Source organism: Genypterus blacodes, unplaced genomic scaffold (assembly GCF_046128005.1).
Source record: "Genypterus blacodes isolate CSIRO-AG114 ecotype Tasmania unplaced genomic scaffold, CSIRO-AGI_Gbla_v1 ptg000052l_1, whole genome shotgun sequence".
In the NCBI taxonomy this organism is placed as follows: Eukaryota; Metazoa; Chordata; class Actinopteri; order Ophidiiformes; family Ophidiidae; genus Genypterus; species Genypterus blacodes.
In genome coordinates, this window is record NW_027466864.1 from 2,846,208 (window position 1) to 2,862,398 (window position 16,191).

At 43.1% G+C, this 16,191-nt stretch overlaps 4 protein-coding genes across 5 annotated transcripts; 3 read left to right on the plus strand and 1 right to left on the minus strand.

The window, feature by feature from the left end:
- Nucleotides 1-179: 179 nt before the first annotated feature.
- Nucleotides 180-1,311, plus strand: mrpl32 (mitochondrial ribosomal protein L32). 2 transcript variants are annotated; one of them, XM_076150375.1, is made up of 3 exons: nucleotides 180-367; nucleotides 560-762; nucleotides 937-1,311. In XM_076150375.1, the coding sequence occupies exons 1-3, from the start codon at nucleotides 271-273 to the stop codon at nucleotides 1,186-1,188; spliced, it is 552 nt and encodes a 183-aa protein (XP_076006490.1). In that variant the 5' UTR covers nucleotides 180-270; the 3' UTR covers nucleotides 1,189-1,311. The 2 variants fall into 2 exon arrangements, with proteins under 2 accessions (XP_076006490.1, XP_076006491.1); XM_076150376.1 differs by having other exon boundaries at nucleotides 578-762.
- Nucleotides 1,312-3,379: 2,068 nt separating this feature from the next.
- LOC143000777 (uncharacterized) lies at nucleotides 3,380-4,169 on the plus strand. Its single transcript, XM_076150206.1, has 2 exons — nucleotides 3,380-3,516; nucleotides 3,803-4,169. The coding sequence occupies exons 1-2, from the start codon at nucleotides 3,380-3,382 to the stop codon at nucleotides 4,167-4,169; spliced, it is 504 nt and encodes a 167-aa protein (XP_076006321.1).
- A 491-nt stretch (nucleotides 4,170-4,660) lies between these two features.
- Nucleotides 4,661-8,012, minus strand: ccdc127a (coiled-coil domain containing 127a). Its single transcript, XM_076150369.1, has 4 exons — nucleotides 7,907-8,012; nucleotides 7,220-7,411; nucleotides 6,597-6,841; nucleotides 4,661-6,415 (listed from the first exon to the last, which is right to left on the minus strand). Exons 2-4 carry the CDS (start codon nucleotides 7,350-7,352, stop codon nucleotides 5,969-5,971), a joined length of 825 nt encoding a protein of 274 aa, XP_076006484.1. The 5' UTR covers nucleotides 7,353-7,411; nucleotides 7,907-8,012; the 3' UTR covers nucleotides 4,661-5,968.
- A 246-nt stretch (nucleotides 8,013-8,258) lies between these two features.
- On the plus strand, nucleotides 8,259-15,880 carry sdha (succinate dehydrogenase complex, subunit A, flavoprotein (Fp)). The gene is made up of 15 exons (XM_076150364.1): nucleotides 8,259-8,340; nucleotides 8,925-9,008; nucleotides 9,894-10,055; nucleotides 10,734-10,877; nucleotides 11,062-11,226; nucleotides 11,489-11,637; nucleotides 11,747-11,871; nucleotides 12,868-13,036; nucleotides 13,152-13,347; nucleotides 13,426-13,597; nucleotides 13,750-13,868; nucleotides 13,999-14,110; nucleotides 14,634-14,764; nucleotides 14,917-15,030; nucleotides 15,509-15,880. Exons 1-15 carry the CDS (start codon nucleotides 8,278-8,280, stop codon nucleotides 15,593-15,595), a joined length of 1,992 nt encoding a protein of 663 aa, XP_076006479.1. The 5' UTR covers nucleotides 8,259-8,277; the 3' UTR covers nucleotides 15,596-15,880.
- Nucleotides 15,881-16,191: the final 311 nt, after the last annotated feature.

Here is a 16,191-nt window from a genome sequence, read left to right on the forward strand (position 1 = left end):
ATAGAATAACCGAAACCATCTCAATCATTTATGTTTGAATGAATTGGATGTGAAGAATTAATACATGTTTAAAAAAAATATACATAGAAAATAGCACGCAATACATCTGCAGTTTGTAGTGTTTACCAATAGATGGCGATAACAAGCCTTGTCTCCCGTTGAAAGAAGAAGTGCTGGATTGTATTGTCGCGTTTTGATGACGTCACGAGCGTCCGTGACCGTGTGTAGGTTGACACATACAGCGGAATAAACCTCGTGCGGACACTGATCATGTTGAATATAAACGCGTTGATTCAAAACTTGGGGCGCTCCCTGCTTCAAATTGAAAGCAGGATTCTACAGGCTGCGGGATTGGACAGACATCTGAGTGAGTTTACTGAAGAGTCCTTGCGTTAAATGTTAATAGACATGACAACAAGCTCTTTCCTTTAGGGAGGCAAAACACATTATATAACATCACGCTCTCTGTTTCCGTTTGTTGCTGTCTTTCCTCTCACCCGCCTTTCCCCTCTGATATGACTGATTGTGTATTGAGCTAAGCTGGGTTGTGGTGTGACAGTATTTCCCCTGCATGCAGCTCCAGCTCTGGCACTGAATGGCCCCAGCCTCCTGCCTCAGCAACAGGAGGATCAGGAGATGGACGATCAGCAGGACCCTTCCTTCCTGGACAGCATCCTGTGGATGGCAGTACCCAAGAAGAGGCGCACCATAGAGATCAACCGTACCAGGAGGAGATCTGACAGCAAAGTCCTAAAGGTCAAGGTACAGTGAGACCTGTCTATCATCCACAACTTCACTGTATGTGTTAAGGGAATGGGCACATATGTTCGGAAAAAGCACAAAAGTTGTCCAGTTCCTCTGTTTTATGCTGTTTCTTACTTCTCTGCACATTTAAATCCTCCATTTCTTCCCTCTTCCTCTGTGTCCATCTCTCAGCACAACGTTGAGCAATGTGTGGAGTGCGGCCACTTAAAGCAGAAGCACGTCCTTTGTGCGTTTTGTTACCGCAAGGTGTGTAGAGAGACGTCTCAGATTCGTCACCAGATCTACGCAATGGAGGGCCCCGGCCTGCGCAGGGCCCCTGCTGTGGAGACTGTTGTCCTGTATGAGGGTGAGACACCAAGCGAGAAGGACCAAGACAAGAGGATAGTGGAGAGGCCCAGGAAACGGCCTGCCTGGTTCAGCTAATGTTGCTGAGATGATCAGCGTCGTTTGTGTCCAGACGATTAATGTTAGGTGTGTGTGTGTGTGTGTGTGTGTGTGTGTGTGTGTGTGTGTGTGTGTGTGTGTGTGTGTGTGTGTGTGTAAGAGCCTCAGTAAATCTCAGATCATTAAACATAAATCATTATTCCACACAACTACGTATATATGACAAAACTGCTGCATAGGACTCCATGGTTTGATTAATGGCAGTAGATTTTCATTGTTTCAGATTTTGTCTGACTGACAAATCTAATGTATGATGTTTGTTTGTTTGACAATAAATTCATTTCTTTGGAAAATTTAGACCATGTTATATTTTTTTCACACTTTAAAAACAAACTGAAACAAGTGAAACATGCCAGAGAGCTGTGGTTTATTTTTCATATCATTTTGAAAAATGTTCACACATTCACCTGATCATATTCAAAGAGTTGAAGAAGATATCTACACTTTGTTGCCTGAATTTTTGACTCTAGTACACCACAGTGTATTCAGGCATCACGACACTCTTATCCCACTATCACATCATCAGCATCCTCCAAACATATCGGTATTTCTGGCAACAGATAGATTTACTTGTTTGTATGTAAGTGTCACAGTCAAGTGATCAAATCCTAGTATCAGTGTGTGGATGGTCATGTGTTGTTATTAGAGATTATATTACATTACATACAAACATTACAAAGTTGACATCATGATGGAAAAGCAATTAGCACTTTACAAGTTGTGCCTTTAGAACAGAAAGTCCTCATATTCAGTTTCAGAGTTGAGCTGAGCTCCTTTTGGCCCTTGTGTCTCTGGGGTAGATCTTACCTACTGGGATCTTTGTCAAACTGGAATCCCAGACCAAGTTCAGAAGACTGCTGAGCAGTGCCTGTGACAGCATCATGGAGCGTTGTGGATGAATACTGGGAACGTTATTTGAATTGGCCAATATCTAATACATAGTTTACAGCCCCTCGCTCCATGGTTCCTGACCCAGTGCAAGATCTCATAGCAAACACAGAAAAACTCCCTGAAAAAAAACATTTGCAAAACAAAACAGTACAACATAAGTTGTATCAATATGTGACGATACAGTAATGGAGCTCTGGAGGATCTCAAAGTGACCACAAAGATACATTCATCCCATTCATCCACTATGCGCAAGTTTTCTGCACAAGGTTAAGCTGTGATTGAGCTTTCTCATGTGTCTCATGTGTCTCATGTTAACCCTGTGATGGACTAGTGACCCTGTCTCCACCTCAATAACTTTGGGGTAAGCTATAGCCCTCACCATGACCCCAAGGATACAGGCAATCTAAAGCCAGAATTGTAAAAGTCAAGATTGTTTGGTTTTAAGAGCACCTTAATGGAGTCCCGTGAAAGAGTCAAATAAGATGTCCTCAGGAACTGAAGCTGAATCACTCCATGCCCCACCTGCCCCTCTCTCAGAGACAGAGCTGAACCATTCTAGGCCCCTGTTGTGTTGGTTAAACAGAATCTTTCTAAAAAATCTTCAAGTTATTCCGGATCTGATTTCTAAACTGTATAGCAAAAACCACATATCAGCATCCAGAAACCAGAATCAGAATATTGAATTGGATTCATTCCAGTGAATTCATTCAATTCTTTCTTTTCTTTGCCATGTCTTGACCGATGATGTAATCATTAGTGCATGGCAGGGATCTGATCACGCTCAGCTGCTTCCTTGAAGTGACACCTGAGGAGAGTGAGAACTTTTACTCTGACTTCATGTTCTGGACCCCGGCTGAAGGGGGATTAGTCATTCCATATTTATGTCATCACAAACAGACACGTTTAAGATTATACTCTTATCCATTTGAAGTTTGTTCCATGTACACACCTGTCAACAAACCTGTCATCAAGGTTTCTGGTCAATGTCATGGAAAGAGCTGATGCACCTCATGATTTGAAATGAAAACCAACCATCATGATGGATGGATTGGACATTCACCCTGATGTGACGTAAAAGAGTAAAAATAGAAAGTGAAGTGAGTATTTAAAAGCTTGCCGAACACACACAAATAACATACATGCTGGAACACAGGGAAACACAGGACACAATAGCTTGTATCTGTTCACTGGACAATCTTTTCCTTACTCAGTCATAGGACACAGGTGGGAGAGGAGTGTTTATCTCCAACCCTTTCTTTGCATAGGTACAAAGCTCATCATGCTGTGTATGAGCAGGAGAGGGGGCTGCTACCTGATGGACTCCTGGTGTGATCTTCACGAGGAGAAACAGAAGATGAAAGAGAGCTATGAAGCAAACTGGCTGAGCCTGGTCATGGAGACAAGATCACAATATAAGTAGGTGGAAGCAGTAGATATTTTACCTGTGATAGCAGATGGGAAACACCTGATGTGACATCACTGAATGGCGTTTGGCACAGATGCAGCCAGCTTCACAATTTTATGTCAATGAGAAAACCATTAGTGCTTGTAGATTATTAACCAGTGGTGTTATTTGCATCATGAGCATTAAATAAATGCAAATGTTGCAATGCATCATATGAGAAAGGTTTTCACATTTGAGAGGATTTACTTTATATAGGTAGATTCAACTAATTTAACTGAGGTTTATTGTGTATTCCAGGCTGACACTGTCAGAGACAGACAGCATGCGTAAGCAGAGTTATGAGCAGCAACAGGTGTTCCACTTCTTGACTGAGCGGGATGTCGGACAGACGCTGAAGCTGAGCAACTGCAGAGGAGCAATGACAGAGCAGCAGCACCTCAGCAGAAAGTCACATCAGTACACATCCTTCTTCAGGTGCTCGCTAGGTCAGGATTCTGTGAAACTGAACGAGAACCATGGAGAGCATGCAGGCCAACAGGAGGTGACGACTGTAACGAAGGGCCTCCCGCAGCAGCACGTCCAGCCAAACGGAGTGAAATTCAGAGCTTCGAGCTTCATGTCGTCTCCAAGCAGCACCTCTCATAGGGTGCAGAGGAGGGTGTGACACAAGGAGGAGGAAGATTATTTGAACAGTATTTGAGAATGATAAATGTTATAGCGTGCATTCTCCATCATTTAATCAGGTATCAGAAATAATGTTGTTGATGTTTTGATGTGTTCTATGATGAAACTTCTGGATTAGAGGTAATGAACAGCCTGATATTCATTTAAAAAGCCCATCACATCACTAGAAGGACCCTGTAATGACAATGAAACATGGGATCCATCTTCATATATTGTAGAGACTGACATATTTTCAGTATATGTACAGTACATACATTTCCTTATGTCGATGAACTTAAAAAGTGTACTTCCATTGGCCGAGTCTGATTTAGAATTGTTGATAATTGAACAACTATCATAGATTCTAAAACCTAAAAACTAATCTCAAACATCAATAAATCCTGTTTTTTTATTTGTGAATTTCTCTTGAAACCCCATCCTTATATCAGACACGCTTACGTATCTGGAGTTAACAAAAATACACAAATGAAATACCTCAACCAAACTTTTATTAAAGGATCATACAGAATTGTTTCATATGAGAGTCAGTGTTCAGCTCACTTTATGACATTTCATCCAAAATGCATCATACATTCAGTATATCCTTTCACTGAAGAGGGATAGAGCCTATTTGGAAATGCTACAGCTTTATTTTAGCCTTTTGGAACCTGTGTGAAATGTGAAACAGGATTATTAGATAGTTTTCATTATAATGTGGTGACAGGTGTTAGTACTGAGCTGTATTTTATGACATTTTTTCTTTCAGATTTGGATCAATACACATGCAACGCCTTGAAATTCCTGTCTCCCTGATAATCATGAAACTCCCATTATCATGCATTGATTTAACAACTTGTAACAGAAAAAATCATTTAAATCTAGTGATGAGAATCAGATACATATGATGCAGCGGATTATAAGCAGAAAAGTTATAGATGGGAGGCAATTCCATGGACGGAAAGATTGCAAACGCCTGTAAAACCAGATGATGGTATCCACAACATTAAAGTTCATCTAATCATCATTTATGATTCAAAGCTGTATTTAGACAACATTGTTAGATTACACTGAAAATACTTTTCAGCCAATCCCCTTAAATACCCGTAAGATTGCATTTTCCCAAAGGCAGACATGCATATCATGACACCACATCAGAAGCTTTGCATCCTTATGTAGTGTTCTTTTTAGAAATGTATTTCCAAAACAAAGAGCAACAGCAAAGATATGGACATAGAGTTACATGGCACTCACCACCCTAAAAAGAGATTCAGAGGGTTTTGAAATTAGGCAAAGTTATCAACACTAAAAACGACAATAATTTTAGTAATTCTACTTGAGAAGTGATGCTACTTATCAATACCCAACCCACATTCATGTTGGTTTGATGAAAGGCTCCAGTTGTCTGTTGTTGCCGGGAGTGTTTGCATACAGAAGAAGTAGTGTGTAAACTTTTAAAACTTTTTTTATCCACAGCAGCTGAGTTATTCTGAGTGCATTTTATTAGATATATTTATTTCAACTGTTGATATGAAGCGCACTGTCTAAACTACAATATCTTTGAGCTTCTGAAACAAATCTGAATAATGTACTTCTGCATGCTGGAAACAAAACAAATCCATTCTTTCCAACACTGACGTCAGGAGTGGAAGTTGAGAATTATTATGGTGAGATTTCTTCCTTACTGCTTGTGTAAGATCATTTTCCACAGACTGACACTGCACGGCATTCCCACCCTTGACCCACAAAGTTTCAACATTCATTACACATTAAAGTCAAATGAAAAACTGATTCTGTCTAAGGTCACTTTGTGTGAGACTGAGTTTTCCCTCCTAGAATGGCTTCCTCAGCTCTTTTGTGTTTCTGGACGGTGACCTGCTGCTGCCAGTATTTCAGATACACCCACATAAGGCTTCCGTTCTTCCTCTTGTCTGTATTCCTCATGTCCGCACAATACGTATCTCTTCTAAAGATTACCTTCAGATCTGCCTCTAAGTTGAGTTCTTCGCCAATGGGTTCTTTGACCACCTTAAGCAGCATATCACGTTCCATTTCTACCCGTTTCCCTCGGGGTTGGGTGATGGAACAGAAGACGTTCTGTCGCTCCACGAGCTGAGCCTCTAGTTCCTTCAGAGTGGCCGTGGCTCGCTGGTACCAGTTGTTCTCTCGTTCCAGGGCAACGTGCAGCATCGCTCCGGCAGCACCGGACTCTACCACCCTTTTCTTTTCTGTCTCTAAAGAGTCACGTTCCTTGTAAACAAAAAGACAAAGAGATTCTCTTTAGGGAGGAGAGAACATAGATGAAAAGGTACGAAGGGCCTGTCAACAGAAGCCTTTCTTTCTCTTCTGAGGAGGAGTGTATGAAGATGTCAAAGGCAAAAACAAGCAGGATAACAACACAAGAAGATGATGAAGATAGTGAGATATTTACCTGCTGTAACTGTTTCCGTTCTTCCATCACCCGCTGGCTCTGTGAGGACATGGCCAGCTTGAAGCCTTTGACCCTCTGTCTCTCCTTCTCCAGCTCCAACTCCAGCGATGCCACTGCCCTGCGCCTCTCTGTCAGCGTCTCTCTGTACTGTCTCTCCATCTTGTTTCTTATGTGGGACACATCTTGGTCATACTGGGCTTTGATTTGATCGATCTCCCTCTGAGACTCTCGAGTCCAAATCCAACCTGAAGAGCGGTAGGGGGGGTGAGAAGAAGAAAACATTTTAATGGGGTACTTGCATTTCCTGAATCACTAAATTTGTAGAAATGTAAATGACACGTGACATGTAAGCACTGTAATTCTGTACACATCTGGATTTCATAAGGAGTATTTATCCCAATTTATTGCTCATACATGCAAGCTGGATGAACTGGAAACTTTGGTAAGCGGTAGTATAAAATGTCCCAGAACCTGCATATAGTCTTTACTGGAAGAACAGATTACAGAATATGTCTGAACGTGTCTTAACCCTTCATGAGCACAATCAGCACCCTGAATCTTATGCAAACCTGTGTCCTCAACCACACACAACAGTTTTAATGTAATTTTCATGTGGAACTCACGAAATGCAGCCAGTCCCAGCATGGGGACCAGCAGAGCGTAGTTCCATTGGTTCCCATCACCTGCTCCTGCTCTCCCACGGCCTCTGGGTTCTGGCTGAATGTTCCATCTTGGTGGGTCATTCAAGTTGTTCATGGAGGCTGCAGCATCAATCAATCACACACACAATACCGAAACATCTGACTCAGCATCACCTGCAACCCAACAAAACATTTGCAAAACACAAAGTACATTTTTTGTCCATATATTGTTTTTTGACAACACCAATAATCATAAGGTTAGAAACACGTGCTGGACACCGCATTACGTCATTATGAAGTCCCTTGCGTCCAACACAATCCATTGTTTACATAATATGGTAGACTTTCATTTTGCAATAACTTGGGTTTAGACCCACTAACACATTGACTTTATAGTATTGCAATGTGACAGTGGATGTTTTGGCATTTCATTATCATAACAATTCGAACAAAGAGACGGACCTGAATATGAATTGGGAAGTTTGACAGTCAGCTAACCAACCGGGAAATGGTTAGCTTGCTATGAGCTAACACGCTAATTAACATCTTAGCTTGCTGTCTGGTGTGGGTGACTTTTCTAAACGTTTCCATATCAACACTGCAGAGAGCAGATTTCTGTGTTCGACTGTAAACCAGCGTTTGTCTGTAGAAACCGTAGCTGTTTCTCACCTTGAAGCAAAACTCTAGGTCACTTATGTATTTGGTCCTGCACACCACAGATTATACAACAGCCATACGGGTTCAAACTCCATCCGCACCGACCGAGGGTACTCCTTGAATTGTACTTGTATTTCATTTCCTCATTAATGTCTGCAATTACATCTGTGGTTGGTCATTTCTGTATTTTTTCTGATTTAAGTGACAAATTAATGCGACAGACGCTTTTATATTGTGCTAAGAAAAGTTTTCATAATTTTCCCTTCTGTCGTGATGTAAGCGATTCACCCATTTTTTTTAAAGAATGGTTTGATCCAGTCACCGGTGCAGCCACATATGTGTTCCTCCTCCCCTGCTACATAATCGTCCCTCTAGTTGACAACATGGCCGGTGTCCGTGCTGCGTCCACTCTCCTCTCTAAAAGGATTCTCTCCAAATCGAAAGCAGTGAGTTATTTAAAAACACATTTCCAGCTTCCACACATGTATACACGATGTATTAATGTATCCATTGTCTTTTGTATGCCAAAGATAGACATTTGCTGCATGTTTAAGTTTCGCAACTGGCTGACTTCTGACTTGCGTAACCTCCGTTGTTTAGCTTAGGTTCAAGTATTTGGATGTGGCATCAACAGTAGAATGGGTTTGCGATCCTTTAAGATATCTAAAATTATATCTGTATGTTTAAAGTAATCGGTAGAGAGGGATTTTTCTTATAACGATGAGTCAGAGTTATTAACCATTTAGCTACCTCAGTTGCCCTTGAAGAAAAGACGTCTCATGTAACAGTTGCAGTATGTCTTATAAATGTTTTCGGCTAAGGTATTTACCCTTAAAGACAGTCGTCATCGTAGTATCTGTCAAAATAACGTAAATGTCCTTGTTAATACATCGGGATTACACTAAATACCAGAAGTGTGTTATTGTTGTCAGGCAGCAGCATGTGAGTGTGTGCTTCACATGCTTTTACATGCTGATTTAGAAACTAGTGTGTGTGATTTCACTCAGCTCTATGTTTTCCTCTCTGCTAGGTCCCTGTTGCTGCAGTTCACGGTACCAGGAATCTTCATTTCTCTGTCTATGGCAAGAAGAACAGTGCCAAAGTGTCAGATGACGTAAGTTTGACATGTGTTTTTACTCTGATAATTACTGGATTGTAGGCTTGGGCTATATTTCTTAGATATCTCAAGTAAGTCGCAATTAGTAGGGGGCAGCAGTAGCTCAGTCCATTGGGGACTCATCTTGGTAACCAGAGGGTCGCTGCTTCCAGTCCCCGTATCGACCAATAAAGTGGCCTGGCAACAGGAGAGTTTGCTCCAGGGCACTGCCGAGGTGCCCTTGAGCAAAGCACCGAACACCCAACTGTTCCAGGGGCGCCGTATCATGCCTGCTCTGCACTCCCTCTGTAAAAAAGCATGTGTAAGAGAGGCACGATGCGTTTCAAATCATGTAACTGCATGTGATTCCATGGAATTTGACAAAGTATCTTAATCTTAACTGACAAAAGTCTCCACAGTTTCATACAGTAGACTGCTTGTGCCTCCACATTTGGTAGCTCTCTTAAATTCTTCAGTTATTTCCGTCAGGATAATGAAGTTCTAACTTATCTTATCTTATTATTAGGATAGACCTAATAAAATCCATGATTTGCTCTGAATCTCTTCTCTCAGTCTCAAACCATCTCCAGCTCATGGAGTTTGTTTGTTTTTATAAGGTACTAAGGTTACACTCCTTGCTGTGCGGGTCTCCTGTCCCATCCACACACACACTGATACACAAAAGCTTTTTGATAATCCAGAATGGCTGAATGTAATTTACATATTATAGTGTTATTATAACTGGTATATCCTCTTAATACAATTGTATATTTTAGGTTTTTATGACGTATAAATGTGTGAGCTTTGGATCATCAACTCTCATTTATCTATCAATAGTCCCTGATATGTAAAATGTATCTTTCGTGGAGGTTTTGATGTGAACGTTCCTCCTCTCCTCCTCAGATCTCCACCCAGTACCCAGTTGTGGATCATGAGTTTGATGCGGTGGTGGTCGGAGCCGGAGGAGCCGGGCTCAGAGCAGCGTTTGGCCTATCAGAGGCCGGCTTCAACACCGCCTGTGTAACAAAGCTCTTCCCGACTCGGTCTCACACTGTTGCTGCACAGGTAAAAGAAATCCTTCAGTTCTTTTCTTTGAAATATAGGATGCTGATAGCCACAAAAACTCGTGCAGCAATACTTTGAGTCCAATATTTGAATTGAAGTTTATACGTTTTATTAGACAGGGATCATGTAAACAGATACTCCAGTGTTGCCAACACCAGCGTAACTTGCGTAACCAGCGCAACAGTGATGTTGACAAGAGATGCCATCCAACTCTAGCAAAGTAACAACAATGATGTCACATTTAAACACCACTAAATCCTACTGTTCAGTATAATATGAACCTTGCAAATTTCTAATGATCTAGTTCATCTCCCGGCCCCTTATTGGCTCGATGACCAAATTGCAACATTCTTTTACTGTCCATAAACAATTAAACTTGTGTGGGATCTCTAGTCTGGCCCATGGCCTTTAATTCAAATGGCCTTTTTGATTGTGTGGTTGACAGTTCCATGTAATCATTTATGCTTCTGACGTTTCATGCATACTATGTCTCAGTTTGATAGCTTATCTCTTTTCTTGCTGGTCCTTTCAACTCTGCTGCTGTGTCACCTGAGCTTCCACTCTAAGGATTAATAAAGAGTTTCTTATCTCTTCTTATCTTCAGGTCAACCAGTAAGACAATCAGCTAAAGCACTCTTGTCTTTTCAAGTTTGATTGAGGTGTTGTGATGTTGTTTAGGGTGGGATCAATGCGGCCCTCGGGAACATGGAGAATGACGATTGGAGGTGGCATTTCTATGACACAGTGAAGGGATCTGATTGGCTAGGAGACCAGGACGCTATCCACTACATGACAGAGCAGGCTCCTGCAGCCGTCGTGGAGGTAACATTCCGTAAACACAGCATTCCTTCCCTGACTTTGGCTCAGATGTGTGTACCTGCCCTCATGATGTCACTCTGTTCATCACCGTATGCATGGTAGATAAGTTTGATGTTCGGTGTTGTGTTATTTTGCATTTGTTAAAAGTTTTCTCAAACTCATATTGCCGACGATTCCCCTTTTCCAGCTGGAGAACTTCGGCATGCCGTTCAGCCGCACAGAGGAAGGGAAGATTTACCAGAGGGCCTTTGGCGGTCAGAGTCTCAAGTATGGAAAGGGAGGCCAGGCCCATCGCTGCTGCTGCGTGGCAGACAGGACCGGACACTCGCTGCTGCACACACTCTATGGACGGGTCAGTATAGACACACACACACACACACACACACACACACACACACACACACACACACACACACACACACACACACACACACACACACACACACACACACACACACACACACACACACACACACACACACACACACACACACACACACACACACACACACACACAGAGATTCAGTTCATCAATGTATGTGCATCTGCCCATAGATTCATATTTTATTTTTTTTAATATTCAATGTATGCGTCTGCTCCTTTTTCATGTTAAGTCACTCCGTTACGACACCAGTTACTTTGTGGAATACTTCGCCCTGGACCTGCTGATGGAGAACGGGGAGTGTAAGGGAGTGATTGCTCTCTGCATGGAGGACGGATCCATCCACCGCTTCAGAGCTCAGAACACTGTCATCGCCACAGGGTGAGCTGCACACAGGGAACAAATAGTCACTTTGCTTTTTATATCTGGATTAGCTGATCAGTCAAACATTTCCTCATTTTTAACCTGAAGTATTATCTCTTGTCTCCAGCGGTTATGGGCGTACCTTTTTCAGCTGCACGTCCGCCCACACTAGCACCGGAGATGGAACCGCCATGGTGACCAGAGCCGGGTTGCCCTGCCAGGATTTGGAGTTTGTACAGTTCCACCCCACTGGTGAGGAACAAAAGAATCATTAACTTAAAGAAACGATGGACATCACAGCAAAAATACGTTGATTACTGAAACGTTAAAGCAGTTAAGATAGACTTGAGATCTCATTTTGAAGAGCTGTGACTTACAGCTCCAGCTTGATGCATATCTGAAATCTTTACCTTTTATCGTTAATCACAGTTTCACTAGAACTCCATCTGCTATTCTAACTGAGCTTCTGGATATTTGACACCTGACTGGTTATGTGTGTTGTGGCCTGTGACAGAGACTGAACTTCACTCTTCATTCACGAAAAACAACTCTCACCACAGTTCAAACAGTCAAGTAAAGTAAACGTAATGGCAATAATGTGCTTTTACTTTTGAGATTGTATCTTTTTATTAATGGTTTGTATACTTTCAAGTGACATTAATACGATTTAGTACCAAACACATGAACAGTAAAAACACTAAAACCATAAATAAAACATTTCAAGCTGAAGGGCTTAACTGAAGGAAACTGGCCATTGTTGTAAAATCCCAAAGTAAATTACATTACATTACATTACATTACGATCATTTAGCAGACGCTTTTATCCAAAGCGACTTACATTACATTATATTACCACCCTTCGCAGAGGGGGGAGCAATTGAGGGTTCGGTGCCTTGCTCAGGGGCACCTCGGCAGGGACTCGAACTGGCAACCCTCCGGTTCTTAAGCGGAAGCTCTACCCACTCGACTACTGCCTCCCAAATGTTCTTATCACTGCCTGGCCAGTATAACTCATATTGTGTCATTCAAAGGTGTTACATCCATAAAGCTGCAGTGATCAGTCACTGCTTCATTCTTAGAAATCATTTGATAGATTTGATTTGAGTGCAACACAGCTGCCACTGAATGCCGCTGAATGAAGCTCACTCTATTGTTACCTTTAACGTATTTAAGAGACGGCATCGTTGTCATGCAGAAACATGTGAGTAGAGTGCAGGGATTGATTTTATTCATGAATTATTTCTGCAGGCATCTATGGAGCTGGGTGCCTGATCACTGAGGGTTGCCGTGGCGAAGGCGGCATCCTGATCAACAGTGAGGGCGAGCGCTTCATGGAGCGCTACGCACCCAACGCCAAAGACTTGGCCTCCAGAGACGTTGTGTCCCGCTCCATGACCATAGAGATCAGAGAGGGCAGGTGTGTGATCATTAGATAAAGTTAAATATCAGCGTGATTTATATATGTAGCACATGAATCTTACACTCATTTCTACTCCACCTTTCTTCCCTCCTTCCCTCTGTTTGTTTCTCAGGGGCGTTGGTCCAGAGAAGGACCATGTGTACCTGCAGCTGCACCATCTGCCTCCCCAGCAGCTGGCCAGCAGGCTGCCTGGTATCTCCGAGACAGCCATGATCTTTGCTGGGGTCGACGTCACCAAAGAGCCCATCCCCGTTCTGCCCACAGTTCATTACAACATGGGCGGTGTCCCCACCAACTTCAAGGGACAGGTAGATTCAGAGTTTGGCTCACTCCCTGTTAGTTACTGCCTTGAACTCACTCCACTAACAAAATGTTTCTCTGATCAGGTGATCACATATACCGATGGTGCAGACAAGGTGGTGCCCGGCCTGTATGCCTGTGGCGAGTCGGGTTGTGCAAGTGTCCACGGCGCCAACCGGCTGGGTGCTAACTCCCTGCTGGACCTGGTGGTGTTCGGCAGAGCCTGCGCCTTGACCATCGCTGAGGAGCACAAACCAGGTGAGGAGCTCTGTCAGAGGATGCAGGACAGATGCCCCATATCAGAGTATCTTTAAATTAGAGCCTAGAAACCTGTGGACATCTTTTGTGTGTTTGTCGTTGAGTGACATTGCTGACCCACTTTGCTCTGCTCACACTGGTGTGTTCTCTAGGAGAGAAGCTGTCCCCTTTGAATGCCAGCGCAGGTGAGGAGTCTGTGGCCAACCTGGACAAGCTGAGGTTTGCTAACGGAAGCATGAGGACCTCTGAGATCAGGCTCAACATGCAGAAGGTACACTCACACACTCACTCGTTCACTCACTCGTTCACTCACTCGTTCACTCACTCACTCACTCACGAACACGGGGGCAGGTCCTGTTGAAAGTAAAGCCCTTCACCCACATGCATGCTTCTCCTTTCAGACCATGCAGTCTCACGCTGCAGTGTTCCGTACCGGCTCTGTCCTGAAGGAGGGCTGTGACAAAATGGACGCCATCTATCAGACCCTGGATGACATCAAGACATTTGACAGAGGTACGTACACACCACTTTCTATCTTTCTTAATCAATAGTTCCTGCCCGTATTTTCTGCCACTCTGAAAAATTTTTTTGTGGCAAGGGAGGACGATCACATTAAACCCAAACGTTAAGAAGGCCTGTCCACAAGACAAACAAAGGCCTGGAACAAAGGAAAAGGACAAAGTCATGCCGAGTGTTCTTAGACCACGCCTCCACTTCATGTAGTGTTTGCATTCTGGACCACAGTGATTGTTCAGGCTACAAAATGTGCTTCCACTTCCATTGGGAGTCTAGCAGCTTGACTCCAAGCACAAATGAGCAACAGGTGAAGGAAAGCAGCGAGGCAGACAGGGCAAGACTCCGATCACAGCATGAAGTTTAAAATGACACACAGGCATGATTGTGTGTATTCGTTTTTCATCCCAAACAGTCTGTCCTCTGTGGGAACAGCCCTTCACTCTGTGACAAGACTGTAAGCCATTATCATGCGATGTGGATGAGTGACTGTTGTGGTGTGCTCCTCTCCTCCTCGCTCCAGGCATCGTGTGGAACACAGACCTGGTGGAATCACTGGAGCTGCAGAACCTGATGTTGAACGCCGTCCAGACCATCAACTCTGCAGAGCAGAGGAAGGAGAGCAGGGGAGCCCACGCCAGAGAGGACTTCAAGGTCTGGGTCACCACATTGTGAACTGCATTCCTCTTTATCTTTGTCTTTCCTAACCTGGCTTGGTTATTGTACATTTTATTATTAGATTTATGTGGACTCATTGTTTGTTTCAGCCATTCATTGCAGTAACACTATTTCTGTTGGCATTGCAGGATCGACTCGACGAGTATGACTACTCAAAGCCCCTGCAGGGCCAGGAGAAGAAGCCCTTTGAGCAGCACTGGAGGAAGCACACTTTGTCCTACGTTGACCCCAAGACTGGCAAGGTACTTTACTGTGTGTGTGTGCAGAGTAGATTACATTATGGAGCTCTTTGCTGCATATTGATGAGGGAAATATGTTCTTAATTACTCCCTGATGCTTTATGATTCGGAGTTAATGCGCACACAAATCGCTTAACATAGAAACATAAGACAATTAGTTATCCTTATGATGCCTCCCCCACATGGGAGGCAGTAGTCTTGTGGGTAGAGCTTCCGCTTAAGAACCGGAGGGTTGCCGGTTCGAGTCCCTGCCGAGGTGCCCCTGAGCAAGGCACCGAACCCTCAATTGCTCCCCCCTCTGCGAAGGGTGGTAATAAATGTAATGTAAGTCGCTTTGGATAAAAGCGTCTGCCAAATGATCGTAATGTAATGTAATGTAATGTCATAATTGGATGATTGACATGTCTCCAGTATCAATCAGTATCTTTAAAGGGTCAGAAATGTCGGTGTCTGACGTAGTTGTGCCTTTGTCCAATCACAGGTGACCTTGGAGTACCGCCCTGTGATTGACACCTCTCTGGACGAGCAGGATTGCGCCCACGTGCCTCCAGCCATCCGATCATACTGAGACGGCATCTCCTCTCTCCACTCCTGTTATCCATCCTCACTGAGTTAGCGAATGCCCTCCTATTCACTATTTATGGACATAGACTTCCTGTAACAATGTTGATTATATTTGGGATCGCTACACTTTTGGTTGCACATGTGTATCATCTAAAGTACTGTGTTGTCTTTGTGTTCATCCCTTTTTTGTACCTCCCCCTTATGTGTGTACTGCCTTCATTTGATCTGTTTGCAGCAGATTAAACCTGAACACCTTTCCTGTGTCAGCTGGCTTTGTACATAGTCATACTTTGCTTAAGAAAAGAAGGGAAGCAAGTTTCTGTATCTCCAGAAGTTTTTGTTATTATATTTCAGCTGGAGTCTGTGCCAAGTGTGACCATCTGAAACATTTAACAAATACAAATATCATTGTGCTTCATATTTACAGGTTTGCTCCCTGTCTCTGCTTGATTGAAAATATTTTTTCTGGCTTTGGCATTTATATTTATTTCTATATGTTAAATAAAGTGCATTCAATACAGAAAAAAAAGCTCTTAAAAGTCTTTGGACCAGAAATCAATGCGAAATTAAGTGTTGTGTTAAATTCAGTGTCCGCCCCGG